Here is a 17726-nt window from a genome sequence, read left to right on the forward strand (position 1 = left end):
GAAGTATAAACCGATTCCAAAAAAGTTGTGACACTGTACAAATTGTGAATAAAAACAGAATGCAATGATGTGGAAGTTTCAAATTTCAATATTTTATTCCGAATACAACATAGATGACATATCAAATGTTTAAACTGGGAAAATGTATCATTTTAAGGGAAAAATAAGTTGATTTTAAATTTCATGGCATCAACACATCTCAAAAAAGTTGGGACAAGGCCATGTTTACCACTGTGTGGCATCCCCTCTTCTTTTATCTCTTCTATAACAGTCTGCAAACATCTGGGGACTGAGGAGACAAGTTGCTCAGTTTAGGAATAGGAATGTTGTCCCATTCTTGTCTAATACAGGCTTCTAGTTGCTCAACTGTCTTAGGTCTTCTTTGTCACTTCTTCCTCTTTATGATGCACCAAATGTTTTCTATGGGTGAAAGATCTGGACTGCAGGCTGGCCATTTCAGTACCCGGATCCTTCTTCTATGCAGCCATGATGTTGTAATTGATGCAGTATGTGGTCTGGCATTGTCATGTTGGAAAATGCAAGGTCTTCCCTGAAAGAGACGACGTCTGGATGGGAGCATATGTTGTTCTAGAACTTGGATATACCTTTCAGCATTGATGGTGCCTTTCCAGATGTGTAAGCTGCCCATGCCACATGCACTCATGCAACCCCATACCATCACAGATGCAGGCTTCTGAACTGAGCGCTGATAACAACTTGGGTTGCCCTTGTCCTCTTTAGTCCGGATGACATGGCGTCCCAGTTTTCCAGAAAGAACTTAAAATTTTGATTCGTCTGACCACAGAACAGTTTTCCACTTTGGAAAATGTCATGTTGTCCATTTTAAATGAGCCTTGGCCCAGAGAAAAAGCCTGCACTTATGGATCATGTTTAGATATGGCTTCTTTCTTTTTTGAGTTTTAGCCGGCAACGGCGAATGGCACGGTGGATTGTGTTCACCGACAATGTTTTCTGGAAGTATTCCTGAGCCCATGTTGTGATTTCCATTACAGTAGCATTCCTGTATGTGATGCAGTGCCGTCTAAGGGCCCGAAGATCACAGGCATCCAGTATGGTTTTCCGGCCTTGACCCTTACGCACAGAGATTGTTCCAGATTCTCTGAATCTTTGGATGATATTATGCACTGTAGATGATGATAACTTCAAACTCTTTGCAATTTTTCTCTGAGAAACTCCTTTCTGATATTGCTCCACTATTTTCACCGCAGCATTGGGGAATTGGTGATCCTCTGCCCATCTTGACTTCTGAGAGACACTGTCACTCTGAGAGGCTCTTTCTATACCCAATCATGTTGCCAATTGACCTAATAAGTTGCAAATTGGTCCTCCAGCTGTTCCTTATATGTACATTTAACTTTTCCGGCCTCTTTATTGCTACCTGTCCCAACTTTTTTGGAATGTGTAGCTCTCATGAAATCCAAAATGAGCCAATATTTGCCATGACATTTCAGAATGTCTCACTTTCAACATTTGATATGTTATCTATATTCTATTGTGAATAAAATATAAGTTTATGAGATTTGTAAAGTATTGCATTCCTTTTTTATTCACAATTTGTACAGTGTCCCAACTTTTTTGGAATCGGGTTTGTATTAGAAGTATTAGAAGTTTCTTCTAATAATATACACAAGTACAATAACAATGTCAAGCGGTCTGTCCAGAATTAGTTTAGTTCATCGAATTGAAATAAACAGTCAGTGTTTGAACCAACATATGATAAAACATCAGAGCACTGCAATTTTGTTAAAGTACATCCAGAATCCTTGAGGAGGAGGAGACGTTCAGTATTGAGGAACTGTGGTTCAGTCAGACTCCTCCTGCAGGTCTCTGATATGTGTCAGTGTTAGTACAACTTTATCAAAGAGAGGCTGAAACAAGAGTCTGCTGTAGATTTCAACAAGTTCATTTTATCTAAAGTATTATTTATCAATTTCTGTGATGGCAAACTGGCAAAGAATTGTAGTCTTCTTCATCACATATTTCTGGGGTAAGTCAGATTCTGTAAGTACTTATGCTGTAATATTCTTCTATTATGAATATGAGATCCTCATCAGTGATGTTATACATTACAGGATGTGATTCTCTGGACAGAGTTAAACAAAATCAGAGAGTTCAAACTGCTGTTGAAGGTGCAGCTGTAACAATCAACTGTCAATATGAAACCACTGATGTTTCACCATATCTGTTCTGGTACCAGCAAAAAGTGAATGGATTTCCAGAATACATGCTGAACAGATTTGGTACGGATGATAAGCAGTTCAAGGATAGATTTAGCAGCGATCTCGACACAACTACAAAATCTTTTCCACTGACAATCCAGGATCTGCGTGTGTCAGACTCTGCTCTGTATTACTGTGCTCTGAGGCCCACAGTCACAGGAAACACAAGATCACTGTACAAAAACCTGATACAGCTGAATGTGTTCAACTAATTTCTTTCCATAAATCCATCTGAATTAAAGGTAGCTTATGATTTTACTCTATAACTATATGAGGGTGAAAACTATCAGCAGTGGCATGATAGATTATGAATTTTGTTTTAAAATGAACTTAATGCTATTAATGCAATACATACACACTGTGCTCTTATGATGTTCTGACTAACTGTTGTTTTAAATACAATTTAACTTGCTTTTTTTGTATCTGAGCTGTGGCGACTGTACAGGACCGTAAAGTGTCTAGTACCATAAACTGTATCTCTATTCATGCTGTATTCACGTCTAAACAAAGCCTCTCTGCCGATAATTACAGGTTTATGAGATCTACAGTACTGTAACAACCAAAATTTGAGGAATTAATCCAGATCACATTCTGTTTGAGTTCTGAACATTTTTCTTGTACAATTTAGTAAGTAACCACAAGAGGGTGCTATGAGCTACAGCATATGAATAGTGATGACACTGTGGACTATGAAACAGATCTGATCTGCTCTTTCATTTAGATCTCTGGAGGAGGGAGGGTTTAAAGCTTTGTCATCTGATGTGATCTTGATAAGTGTCTGTAAGAGAAGTCTGTTCAACAGAACATAAGGAACAAACACAATGATGCTCCATTCTTTTATTCTGCTTTCTGCATTTGTATGTAAGTATTAAAGTATTTTGAGTATTGCATGTGTATTCTGAGCAGCCAGAATTGCTAATTTCTGCTCAAAATTAAAAGTCTAAATGTCTATTTCTTTACATTGTACAGTACACTGTATGTTATGCTGATCCATCTAAAATGATTAAATTTATCTACTTTTGCAGATGCAACATATGGAAATGAAATTAAACCAACCAAAACAGAGGAGTTCACTGTCGAGGGTTCAGGTGTTACATTATCCTGCAGTTATTCATCTGCATATTATCTTCACTGGTACCGTCAGTATCCCGGATCAGCTCCTCAATTCCTTGTGCTCATCTCAGACGGTGCAAAAAAACCTGCAGAGTCTTATGTAGATTCCAGATTCACTACTGAAATCAGAAAAGAAAAAGAAAACCATGTGTATCTGAACATCTCCTCTGCTGCAGTATCAGACTCTGCTCTGTATTACTGTGCTCTGGAGCCCACAGTCACAGGAAACACAAGATCACTGTACAAAAACCTGCTTCTGCTCAGAGTGAGGAATCAATGGTCTACTACAGTTTGGGAGAAACGAGACTCTTGAATCTTGAATTATACCCAGATCCCCTCCAGTATGCCAAGTAGCATCTTGTTGATTCAAATAAGCCACATGCCACAAATCTGAGCATTTTTTAAATACATTATTATAAGATAAAAGTGTTTGTCTAAAACTTGGCACAAATCACCTATTTGCATGTTCAAAAGTCATAAATACAATCAAGTCACACCTTCTTCAGAAATAATTACCTATCTTTTCATGTGGCGCGCAACATCAGTTACTGTATTACAGTTTTTCTCAATCGATTAGACATTTCTCCAAACTCACTGTTCTCAAAACAGATAACACGGTAATCTGAACACTTTGTAATTGTCCTTAACAGGTTGTAAATTTTCCTTTGTAGAGCCCGCCCAATCGGCCCAATGGCAGTTTCCCACAGGACGGGGAAGGTTTCTTGCGTGTTCCGTCTTTTCAGCGTGACAAAGTAGTTTAATTCCAAGTAATCTTTTATCTGACTCCATGTTATTATGACCTCGAATTTAGTTTAGAATGTCAATGATTATTGGTCATTTGTATAATAATTTGGCTTTACATTTGAATATTCTATTTAACTCTTTACACTTATTGTACTCGTTCATTTGGTTCTCAGTGTCACACAGGGTCCTCGCACTGGCCATTCATTAATATGTGGGCCCACGATCACAAACTCACCAGTCTTGGTCACTAGACAGAGGTAATTGACTATACTAATAGAGTGCCGCTCTCATGCTTGCTTTCTCTAAAAGTATTTGGTTTAGTCCCCATAGATCTGTATACACTTGATTTAAAGTATCACTAACTCTAGTCAGAGGTCATACTACTACAGATAAGCCGACCAATATTACCTCTCTTATAGCAGCTTTGGTTTGGTTATGCCATGGTTTCCCATGTACACTTAGCTAGAGTAATATTACAATAAACAGAGGTAAGGCTCACCCTATTTAGGTTGGTCGATCAACATTTTGTTGTCCTAAATGGAAATTCCCTTTTAGCCTTTACAGTCTAAGTACACTTGAACTAATGCCAAGCGTTAGTCGGAGCTCTAAAATCACAGTTGTGTGCCCTATGCTCCACTCAGCTGGACTTTAGTCCGTTACTAACCTGACGCATATTTGCGGTAACAATGGATACATCGTAATCTACTGAAGTCAATAATTTCAGAGTAAGTCAGAATAAAATCAAATGTTACAATTTATTAGTCAGGTAAATGTGTCATGCCAATTACATAATCAATTCAACGATGATCAATACAAACATCAAATGCTCAGAAATAGAGTAAGATGCATACCTGACATTATAAAAATACACATTGCTGAGTGTCCTGGACACTCATCTATGTGGGCTTCATGTGAATACAGAGTCGCCCAGAGCCTTTTGCAACATTTCTTTAAATACTCAGACCAACCCCCAATGTGGGGCATGAACTTAAAATCAGAATTTGCATTTACTAGGGCCACAGACCTAGGGGGTTAGCACCTTGTGGAACAGGAGGTAGTTTGGATGAAAGACCCTGGGAAAGGGGCACACCCACAGTTGCAACCAAAGTATCTGTAAACTCTTATAACCTTTAATACCTTTGGTTTACTTCCATGTAGACGAGACCATTGTACCAGTTGCACTGATACATTTCAAACGATACCAAACATTGTATAGCATTCTTTGATGGTTGTTCACATTAAACCATATAGATTTTGGGTGAATTTTAGGTCATCTCTGCATGTAGAGAGAAGAGATGGGGGAAGAGGGTGAAGGAAGTGAAATGTAGATTAAGGCAAATGCTGAGGTGTGATTGACTTAGTGTGATTGCGTCTCGGAAGGGGATGCTAATTTTGCAAGAGAGATTTCAAATGTTAATTTACTTTGTTTTCTCAAAGAGTAGACCTTTCTTGGTCCAGGCACTCTGGCATCAGTCTTACACCTGGTTCATTCACTCATTCCCTGTGAAGTATTGTATGTGTAACTCTGCAATTCTGAGCATTTCTCTGGTTCCTTATATCTTGTTTTCCTGTGTCCTGGATCTCTCTTTGCCTGTGTACCCTGCCTTTTTTGTTTGTTTGTTTGGACTGCCTACCTGTGTTCTGACCCTTTGCCTGTTCTTTGACTTGAGTGTGGATTACCCTTTCAATAAAGACCTGCATTTGGATCCTCTATCTTCAAGTCTCGGAGCAGTACATTACAGAATACTAAACCAGCAATGGATCCAGCTCAGATTATCTGCTTACGTCAAGGTAATCGACCACTTGAGGACAATATCCAGGACTTTTTTCTCTAACCTCCCAGACTATGCTCTCATAGATTTCTTCTGTTATGGACTTAATGAATATTATCAATCTAAGCTCATCTGTAATGATCCTTGAGGGTCACTCATTGAGTTTCTGGACTATGCTATGCTGTTGGCTGGTTCCTCCTTGGGGAGATGGAGGACACTTCCTCTAAACATTTCTTGGAGAGGGGCAGTACACACCAAGTTCCTGTGGCCACAGAGCTTGGACCAACACAGTCACCAGCACGCCCAGTTCTGATGATCGCTAGCCCTGTGCTATATGTACCTTTCTTACTAGTTTCTGCACCAAAGCCAGTTCACAAGATGGCTGCCACTCTAGAGACCGTTCACAGCATGGCCACCATTCCAGAGTCTAGTCCCGTCATGGCCGCCATTCCAGAGTCTAGTCCCGTCATGGCCGCCATTCCAGAGTCTAGTCCTGTCATCGGACAAGGTTCCTGTGTCTTCAGAAAAGATGGCCGCTACGCCTGTGTCGTCAGACAAAATGGTTGCCACGCCAGAGGCTCCAGCCGTCATTGACACCATCTGTGTTTCCAGTCATCATGAGCACTGCACATGTAGACAGTAAGGCTTTCCCTAAGCTATGGAGACTGGCTTCAAGTCTGGAGGATATGTCGCTGGCGTCAGTGCAAGCAGCTGGCATCTCAGCAGTAATGCCAAACCTGGGGGATTCCCACAGACGTGGTTTCAAGCCTGTCTTCCTGGCCACCTGGACAGCCTGCACAACCCTGGCCATCTGCCCAGCCTGTTCCGCCCTGGCCACCTGCTCTGCCTCAATCTCCAGGCCCTCTTCCATTCATGGACTGGCCCTCCACCCCGCCCCCTTGTTACCTCTGCCCTGAGCTTCTTGTTAGGAGCTGGAAGCTGCTCCTTAGGAGGGCTATGTCACGTGTGGATAACCTTTTCAATAAAAACCTGCATTTGGATCCTATACCTTCGAGTTTCGGAGCAGTACGTTACACAAATCTGTATCATGTTTAAGATTATCTCCCTAAAATATGTTACTGAAATATGATGCAGCTTTTCATTTATCTATCTTTATTAATATACTTTGTGGGAGTGTATAAATATCTTTTAAAAAGTCTTGTCGGTAACACTTTAGAATACTGATCCTTCATTAATGAATAACTACACAGGAACAAATGAGTAATGCATTATTAACACTCTAGTAACTACTATTAACTAACAAGTAACTCTGATGAATGAATTAGTAAGTAATAGTGCTCAGTTAAAGGTGGTAGTTCACTATTAACTAATCAGTAACTACTGTTTTTTTCATACCTCCCAGAGAACTACTAAGAACTACTATATACAGGTTCGTAATTAATGTGAATAATGAATAATGTATAATTAATTCTAGAGTAAATGCCTTGGTAACCCACTAGTAATGACTGAAGTATTACCAAATACTTAAGAAGGAATTACTAATTATTTGGATCAGTATTCTAAAGTGAAAAGCATGATAACTCTCTAGTAACTACTGTAGTCATTGTAAACTTTTGAGGTTTTTGTAAAGTATTGGATATTAATAACTCAAGAGTTACTATATAACTCTAAAGTAACTACTTCTTTTTTGGATCAGTATTCTAAAGTGAAGATCATAGTAACCCACTAGTAATTACTTAAGTGTTACTACATCCTTCTAAAGGAACTACTAAATATTTGGATCAGTATTCTAAAGTGAAGATCATGGTAACCCACTAGTAATTACTTAAGTGTTACCAAATATATCATAAGGAATTACTGTACAAAAACATACAAAAACATCAAAGGTTTACAAAGACTTCAGTAGTTACTAGAGAGTTATCATGTTTCTCACTTTAGAATACTGATCCAAATAATTAGTAATTCCTTCTTAAGTATTTAGTAATATTTCAGTCATTACTAGTGGGTTACCAAGGCCTTTACTTTAGAATTAATTAGAATTATACATTATGCATCATTCATGTTAATTATGAACCTGTATATAGTAGTTCTTAGTAGTTCTCTTAGAGGTATGAAAAAACAGTAGTTACTGATTAGTTAATAGTGAACTACCACCTACAACTGAGCACTATTACTTACTAATTCATTAATCAGAGTTTATTGTTAGTTAATAGTAGTTACTAGAGTGTTAATAATGCATTATTCATTTGTTCCTGTGTAGGTTATTCATTAATGAAGGATTAGTATTCTAAAGTGTTACCGTCTTGTCTGTCATATATTGTGAGATGAGGGCTGGAAATCTGAGTAGGAGGAGTTTATCACAGTCATTGTGAGATACAATAAAGGACTGTAAACATTTCACAAATTTCTTCAGATCATGTGTTTCTGTGTGTCTCCTGTTCAAACCTGAATTTTTAGCCAACATGATCTATTTAATTTTACTGATATCATCAGCTAAAGGTAGGTGCATATGCTGAAGCATTCTTAATAAGGGGATGAAGACATTTTTATGAGTGTAGAACAATTTTTTTTTGGTTTAGGGTTTAGGTATGTAAATTTCTTACATTTTTCTTTTTTATGCTTTAATTGCAGGTTCCAGAGCTGCAGAAGGTCATCACACCATACAGTGCTCATGAATTTGCTGTTGAGGGTGAAGATGTAACACTCTTTAGTAGATACACCGGTTCTGTTCGAGGTGTTCACTGGTATCGCCAATACTTGGGTTCACCACCACAGTTCCTCATAATGGATTATTATGGGACAGTTACTAAAGCTGATCCTCCAGTTGCTGGAATATCAATCCATCACAGAAAAGAAAACAGCAGTGTGGATCTGAAGATCTCTTCTGCTGCTGTAACTGACTCTGCTGTGTACTTCTGTGCTCTGGAGCCACACAGTGACAGGAAATCCAGTGCATGCTGTACAAAAAGTGTTTCACTGGGAGAAATAAAGAGAGGTGTCATTGAGGTTTTATGTACGCTGAAAAATCAAACAGATAATTAAGTTCTTATAGAGTCTGTGTCACTGAGCTGCACATATGAAACTACCGGCAATGATATTTGGCTTTTCTGGTACAGAGAGTATCCAAACAGAGAACCAAAATATTTACTGTATAAAGGTGCTCGATCCTGGAGCTTTGAGGAAGATATTGTATGGTTTTCTGTAGACAACATCCCAATCATCCACTTAACTCATTAACAGTGTGACTCTGTCAGATTCAGCTCTCTATTATTGTGCTTTAAGAGTTTTAGCCCAGTGATACAAAATGCCTGAGAAGCTTTACAAAAACTCATACAAAATGAATGCTTTGAAGTGTCTTTAATCATTCTGTATTCTGTTACTGTAAACCACAAACAGTGAATGTGGTAACAGCTGTGAATTTGGGAGGTTACATAAGGACATGTGAACAGGGGCGCCCCCAAGGGGTGGCCAGGGGTGGCCACGGCCACCCCTGCATAAACTCTGGCCACCCCTGTGGCCACCCCAGTATTTTGCTTTGGGTACTATTAATTTAAATGCATAATGTAAATTCACAAGTTCATGAACTGAAAGAAAATAAAATGCCACCAAATAAGATAGATTGACTAACGCCACCAGAGTAGCTGTTTTACTGCCACCAAGAGTCTAAATAGTAATGTCTACAGACCTGAATTTCAAATGTTATTTATACTGTGAAGAGGGGAGGGTAGGGGTGTGCGATATATTTAGTCTACGATTTTATCATAATTGTTGTTTTAACGATGCACAATCGATCTGACATCCCTGTATGTGATGTTGTCTTGTAGATTAGACAAGTGTCGGTGCACATTTAGAGTGCACGCTTTCACTGTGTTAATATCACATGAAGAGTGCCGTTTTTCTCCAGATATCAGCATAACAAATGTTATATAGCCTACATTTTATTCATGTTTACATCATCATTGCCTGTTTTTGCACAATTTCGCCAACGAATATAGTTCAGATCAAATCCAGAGCATTGTATTGCGTTCCTGAGCAACAAATGGCGGTTTCTTTATTGAATTAATCAGCTTTTTGACGAATAAGTTGAACCAATGAAAATTGGAAAAGATAGGCTACAAGTGACGACGAGGGAGCTTCACTTGAACAACAGTGAACTGCGGTCAGATGAGATGTTGTCAGACTATGTCAGTAAAATTCAGAAAAAAGAACAGGTCCAATCAGCCGTTATTCTGTGCTCGCGGCGCGCACTCAAGAAATGCATGCGCAAATGCGCCGGCGCGCTGCATAATGACTTTATTATAGCTTAAATAAAACCCAAAAGAATACGAGCAATGACCGTCGTTGTTCTGTTGTAAGTTAAGTCATGAAATTACCACACATGCGATTAAAGCTGCCTCAAAACTGTGCATGCATGTAGGCTATTTGTTAACATGGTTTTAAAGCTATTGTTTTCCAATTTGTTGGCCTTAAAACGTCTTAAAAATGCACATATGTACACCAGAGAAATCTAAATTTTCTCGGGGGAACATGCCCCGAACCCCCTAGCAAACTATATTTTATGACCTCGGTAATTATGAAACATAATGAAATCTGAGGTAAATGTGTATTTCTACAAATGTGCACATTTTGGACTAAAACGTGTAGGTATGTGTATGAAATAAATGGGACCGAACGCGCCTGAATGTAAAGGTTTGTGTCTCATTATTCTATTAATAACTACCAATTGTTTTGATGTATGAATGTATGTATATATATATATATATATATATATATATATATATATAAAAAATTGTTTTTTTTTTTTGTTTTTTTTTTTGCCACCCCAAGAATTGCTGTGGCCTCGTCTGGCCACCCCTATTAAAATTTTCTGGGGGCGCCACTGCATGTGAATAAAGTTCAGCATCTCTACATGGTTCTCCTATTACTGCTTTTATGTTTTCTCTTTCTCATGTCAAGGATGTCATTTAAAATGATTTGAAACCGAAGTATTCTCTCTCTCTCTCTCTCTCTCTCTCTCTCTCCCTCTCTCTCACACACACACTCACACACACACACACACAACATTTTACATACATGACAGATAATTTTTGATCTTCTACATGTGTCTTTTGTGAATGTTATCACACTAGTCCTAAACGGAATAAAAGAGATGCAAATGAAAAGTTTGATAGTAATAGTTTTATGAAAGGCAGTTATTGAATGAAACATTTAGATGAAACGCTATTTTTTGTAGTGAAAAGGATACTTTGTGATTTTGTGTAGTGTACTAAAAATTGAAAATATGCTAAAATGTTTGAAAAAAGTGCACTTTTGATGATCTGTTGTGACATTAGTACCAAGAGTTTTGAAAATTGACCAGAGAATTGCACAAAGGCAATTAAAAAAACTGTAAACAGTAAATGGAAATTTGCAAAATATACTTTTAATGAAATATATTAATTAGATGGTAAATTCTCATCATGAACACATTCATGAAGCTAAGCAGGGTTGAGCTTGTCCAGTACCTGGATGGGAGACCTCCTGGGAAAACTATATTGCTGGAAGAGATGTTAGTGAGGCCAGCAGGGGGCGTCACCCTGATCTGCGTGGGGTCCTAAAACCCCTGTATAGTGACAGGGACATGATACTGTAAATAACCACTGGCCTTCAGATGAGATGTTAAATCAAAGTCCTGTGAATCTGTGTATGAATTCTTCATTTCTGTCCACTGTGCAAAATCTACATCATGAGAAGAGAAGAGAAGAGAAGAGAAGAGAAGAGAAGAGAAGAGAAGAGTAGTCACTGCAAGAAGGATGGGGATGTTGTTTTGATTAAAGATTACGAGGGCACATGAATTTGAAAAAATGAAATAGATGGATAAATCATGTATAATAAATACTGGAATATTCCATAAAAAAATAAGAGTTGTTCATTTTGATTTCATGGTGACTTTAAAGCATAGCTGAACATATAGGTGCTTCTCAGTCTTAAAGTTAACATGTGCTCTTGCTCCTCAAGCCTTGTCTGAAATAATTTTCCATTTTTAAGTCTAGATACTCAATCCTTCAGCACACATACTGTATTCTACTGTACAACAGGCTCCAGCACACCTGAGTCTATTTCAATACCTCACCAACATGAATGTTACTCTTTGTCTGCCTCTGTATGACTTCCTTCTGAGTGACCAGAAACACTTTATCATCACATTATTCTCTCTTTTAAATTGTGTGCTTCACATTTCACTGACCACACCCACAGTATTAGTACACAACAGAACTTCAGTCGGTGCGTTCATTTACTCCTGATTAATATACTGGATATGACCACAGTTTCATTCACATTAAGGCAATATTCAGGTACAGTTTTTTAATAAATCCAACTGTATTATAAATACAATCTACCTCTGGACTGCCAACATGGAGAGACATATGCTGCTCATGATTCTCATTGTAGTTACAGGTAAGTAAATAAACTGGACAAACAACATCCCATTTTTATATGAAAGCAATCATCAATGTTTAATATTTATCTATTTTAATATTGAAAGGACACATTTGTAACATGTTTTATTGAAACATTCCTACTGATCAGAGATACAGATCATGATGTATATAAATATTTAATTTCAGGTGGATTTGCTGACAGAATTGGACCAGGAGAAGGAAATACTAATATAATGAAGGGAGAAGGAGAGTCTGTGACACTGAGATGTTCATATGATACAAGCAGCAATGAATGTTTGGCTTTACTGGTTCAGACAGTATCCTAAAGGAGAACCTCAGTATTTACTGCTGGAAAGGTGCTCGATCAGAGAGTGGTTATGAGAATATACCAGACCGTCGGTTTCAGTCAACAACATCCCAGTCATCCACTGAACTCATTATTGATAAAGCAGCTCTGTCAGATTCAGCTCTCTATTATTGTGCTCTAAGAGTTGTTAGCCCAGTGATACAAAATGCCTGAGAAGCTTTACAAAAACTCAAATACACAGTGTGCTTTAAACAGTCTTTAATCTAACAGCATCAAACCACAATATTATTTTTTTGTAAACTACAGCTCTGGAAATACCACTGTGGCAACACCTGTGAATATGGGAGATTATGAAAGGTTATATATGGGGCATGTAAAACTATCATTAAGCATTTGTTTTCCTAAATATGTTATTTAAAAATGACTCTAAATTCAGAAATCATTCAGTAAACAAAGGGAATGGGATTTGTTAAACTAAAAATTGAACAAACTAACATACACACAAGAAAACATAAAAATACATTTATTCTGCAGTAGTTCTCTGTTCATTATCTTCTATAGATGGAGAGGATCTGCAGTCGTCATGTGTAGCATATGCACACATATCAGGATAATCAATAAACTTTGGAATGTTCAGAATGCTTTTAGCATGCTGGACTGGGTTGTAAAATCTCATCTCGGCTCCGACCGGTCTGCAAAGATGAGCCCACTTGACAACTTTGCGGCCTGGCCGAAACTAAACAGAGATGTCAATTTCCTAGCTCTAAGGACATCAAAGGGGCCCCTCATGTGGACTACGGACCAGATCACATTCCAACACACACCACACACACACAGACACATACAAAAACACACAAACATACATTTTTGACTGTATATGTAAAATACAACTATGCCAAAATATACCCATCATGTATTTCGAGCATATGCATGTTTCCTAATGTTTAGACTTAGTTTAAATGAGTGTATTTGTGCTAGTGTGCATTTTAATGATGGAATTTTGTCTGTAAACCATAACTTCTTTTATATGTCTGTCTGATCTATCGAGTTTGATCTCTCTCTGTAAAGCTCCGGACTCGAGCTATTCACTGAGATATGTCACATAGCTGACAAATGCATTTTTCTATGGGTTTAATGATACTGTGAAGAAAGTACTCCATCTCGAAATCCGATCTGATAGTCATAAAGTATGCAAATTCAGCTAGGAGACCAAACAAAGGAACTTTGCCCGCCAAATAGTGCTGCGCATCTATTGGCCGCTACAATTCAGGAGGTGTGTTAGCTTGGGTTTCCATAAAAACAACGACACACACCTTTTCCTTTGTCTCCCGATTGTCTCTCGACTGCCCCTGAACTGCCTCGGGCGACAGCGCTGCCATCACACGCTCAGCTCCTGCCGGGACGACCATTCTCCTTGGACCCTCTCTCTCTTCCTCCTTCTCTGTCATCTTACGCGTCAGTGAAACCCAAGCGGCAACCTCCCCCAGTTTCTCGTGAAGCCAATACGGAAGTAACTTAAACTGTGATTCATCGACTGGCCGCTAGGGACAGGCTGCAAAAGGGAGCAGAATCTCATTGACCATAATGTTAAAACAGCCAAGTTTACAGCAGAAAAAAACATGTTTACACTCTGGTTCACATTGTGTTTTGATCTATACTGCTAATTTTGTCCTTCATGACAACTCTGAGGGGGGTGAATTTTTTTATAACTCATCCGTTTAAATTATATTAAGCCTTAAAGTTCTGCATAATTAAGGGCGTGGTCACTTGAGTGACAGGTGGATTGGCACTGCTGTCTGTGAGCCGTCATGTTACCTCAGCAGCTAATTCCAGCCGCTGAATTTGGCATCTCAGCCGTATTTGTGCCTTTTTTCTGGATTATTTTATACAATATATGGCTTGCTGCATACTCGAGACAGATGTCAGTCTGTGTACATGTGCTCGCATGCGGAACACACGTTGTTGGATCGTCGTGGCATTGGCTAAAGGTTTTGTTCCTGAGATTTACTACAATGACAATACCAGGAGGATATACAACTCCGACAGCACTGCTTGGATATAACTATAAACGGCTGCACTATTTTGAAAAATTATACTTTGGACACGTGCTCATTAGTTTGAGAGAACATTTGAGAGTTATACAGATATCTGGTACCTTTATATGTACGTATAGAGTTTTACATTATAAACAATGTTTTATGTTTTGAAATGGACATTTTACCCAAGTGCAACGGATTGGATTCATCTCGCGATCTCTATTTCATTAACAGACATTGTACATTCACGTACAGCTAAGATGGCCGTGGCCTCATTTTTGTGTCAAAACTGCTGTTCAGAACTCTATGGTTGACGTCACGGACACTACGTCCATATTTTTTACAGTCTATAGAGGGTATGTGTAACGGACGTGGATGGACACACTCACAAATGGGGTTCAACTTGAATTTATCTTATTTTAGACAGAAAAAGAAGAAAACAATTCACTTTGGCTGAAGACAGAACTGCAGACATTCACAAAAGGCCGCAGCATCAACACTTCAATCTGCTGCGGTACGGCTAAACTCATTTTCTTATTAAACACAATATACAATGTGTTAAACATGACAATCTGTTCAATATATCTGATACTTTTCATTAATTGCCAAGTACCATTTGTTAACATATATAACAGAATAAACACGAAAGTAACATACCTTATTTTAGACAGAAAAGAAGAAAACAATTCACTTTGGCTGAAGACAGAACTGCAGACATTCACAAAAGGCTAGAAAAATAGAAATTACACTCTTGACTCGTTATAATTCACTCAACTCATAATACAAATAATGGTCAGATGGTTTAGAGAGATGCAATTATCACAATAAATGAACGTGTTCACTCCTGTGACGCACATGGAAATTCAATACATTTTATAACTATTTCAACGACCACGTTAAAACATTAAATGCATTATATATGTTCAAGTACATGTACGAAATATACTGCATCGAAAAGGTCAACATAAAACACATCATTTTTACATTTAATCTGTTAACAAGTTGGAGCGTGTAAAAACATGCATACCCGCAGCATCAACACTTCAATCTGCTGCGGTACGGCAAGAGAAGAGCGACAAAATACAAAATCTGCAGTACCATTAACAGCCACAGGATGGGAGCCTTTGAACACCAATGCATACAGCCGAATGCCTTATTTTATAAAATTCACATAATATTGCTCTTTAAATTAAATGTTCTTTTTAACCCTGTTACATCTGCACGTGACGTCACCGTCGACCGTTACGACTGCGGTCACGCCGCTGAGTGGCAAAAGACTGAGCGGCAGCATTGGTTTTCAGCGTGAATGTCGCGAAAAACACACAAAACACTATTTATACAAAATTTACTGTATAAATAGCTTTGACACAAAACCTGAGGTATATATTTAAAAATTTGCGAAAGCTACAGAAAAAAAAGCAAATGGATCACTGCAATTCACAGAAACAGCTCGACTCCAGCAGAGAAACATGGATTTGCAGTTATCATTTTGTGTCAAACTGTTGGATTTTGAGGTAAAATACCGTATATATTGTATTGTTATATATTATGTTGACAACTCATTAATTAAATATTTACCATCTTATATTCTGCATAATTGGGTGTTTTTAAATAAAAACACTGACAAAAACTATACTATAAAACTATATATGTTTTAGGGCTGGACAATATGACGATATAACATTGATATAAGTGATTACGCGGATTTAAACCTACCTATATTGTAGTTATATAAAGCGTTCACAGGGCAGATTTGCTTTATATATTTCCCCACCGTCAAATCAGGCACATATAAATATCAGGAAACACGACTCCTGGCTGCATGTCAATATCCATGGATTAGGTTTATTTGACAAGTTGTAAGGAACACTTTTGAGCCCAACCTTTAGTGTAATTCGTTAGTTTTACTCGCGTTTTCGCAGTTTCCCCTGTTAAATCCAGTCACGCAGCAGGTTCTTTTACCACTCAGTCCAACTGAGGGAACACGTTTTCGGCGGGAAAGTGACGTCGATAAATACCCTCTATGGTGAAACCTCGTTTGAAAACCCCGCCGGAGAAACCCTCTCGGAAAGGACCAACCAAGCCAGGCGCACTGAAACTCTGCTGCACACCGACTTGAACCATATGCAAGTATTATAATTTCTCTGAAATTTGTTTAAACTGATTTCTGTGCTGGCTCTCTCAAAGGGTTAACTGCCGTAATTTGCCATTCTTTGACCATCCTTCCTTTCCTGTCTCTACGTTCCCTTTTGTATATTTAGACGCATAACCTATGTATTAGTAGTTGTCCATATATTAAATACATTATATCCATGCTCTTTGTTCTCTTGCTCATTCAACAAAGACCAGGTCACTTTAACGTTTCGATCCTATATCCTTGCTTTACGTTTGGATGCTAGAAGTCTTTCTCGTGGCCAAAGAACAGACCTTCCTTTTAATAACATTCTGAGGAGCTATAGTTTGCCGGACAAACAAACAGTTTCTCTAAATAATTATTAAACCAGAACTAATCATATATATAACTGATTACAATTCGTTGTGATTAATTCACCATATATGGTTAATTCCCCCCTTGGGTCGGTATGTGCATAATAATTCATAAAGATTTATGAATTATTATATTCATATTCCACCTATAAATTGATTAATAACTGTACAACCGTTACACATGTATAACGGGAAGTGGAGGAGTTTAACACAGACATTAGAGCACAAATCTACTGTAGTAACAATCCAGCAGCTGGTCTATGTGGTTTAGTTTGTTCCTGACAGTTTGTTGAGTGAACATGTTCATCTATATTATGATACTGATGACATCAGCTGAAGGTATAATATTTCATATTTTAGAAAAATATCACATTCCTCACATTAGGAAATTAAGAAAACTTTTAATTTAATTGTGCTCTTTTTGATGATTTTTTGTTCAAAATAAAAGTTTCATATATCAATGATGTGTTTGTGTGCTAAACTTAATGGCACTTTAATCTGCAGGATCCAGATCCACAGAAGTCATCACTCCAAAAAGCGAACAGAGTATTTGCACTTGACGGGTGACAATGTGACGCTCTCTTGTAACTACAGCGGTTCTGCTTCGTGGTGTTCACTGGTATCGCCAATACGCAGGTTCACCA

General features: G+C 38.1%; 1 pseudogene and 2 gene segments (V, D, J or C); all 3 read left to right on the forward strand.

Annotated features, from left to right (window-relative positions):
• The first annotated feature begins 1722 nt into the window (after nucleotides 1-1722).
• On the forward strand, nucleotides 1723-2663 carry LOC125250248. The segment is given in 2 exon segments: nucleotides 1723-2008; nucleotides 2094-2663. Coding segments are annotated over 2 exon segments (408 nt in total).
• A 221-nt stretch (nucleotides 2664-2884) lies between these two features.
• Nucleotides 2885-3806, forward strand: LOC125250247. The segment is given in 2 exon segments: nucleotides 2885-3101; nucleotides 3266-3806. Coding segments are annotated over 2 exon segments (441 nt in total).
• An 8101-nt stretch (nucleotides 3807-11907) lies between these two features.
• Nucleotides 11908-12772, forward strand: LOC125251898 (annotated as a pseudogene).
• Nucleotides 12773-17726: the final 4954 nt, after the last annotated feature.

The sequence above is a fragment of the Megalobrama amblycephala genome, linkage group LG17 (genome assembly GCF_018812025.1).
Source record: "Megalobrama amblycephala isolate DHTTF-2021 linkage group LG17, ASM1881202v1, whole genome shotgun sequence".
Lineage (NCBI taxonomy): Eukaryota > Metazoa > Chordata > Actinopteri > Cypriniformes > Xenocyprididae > Megalobrama > Megalobrama amblycephala.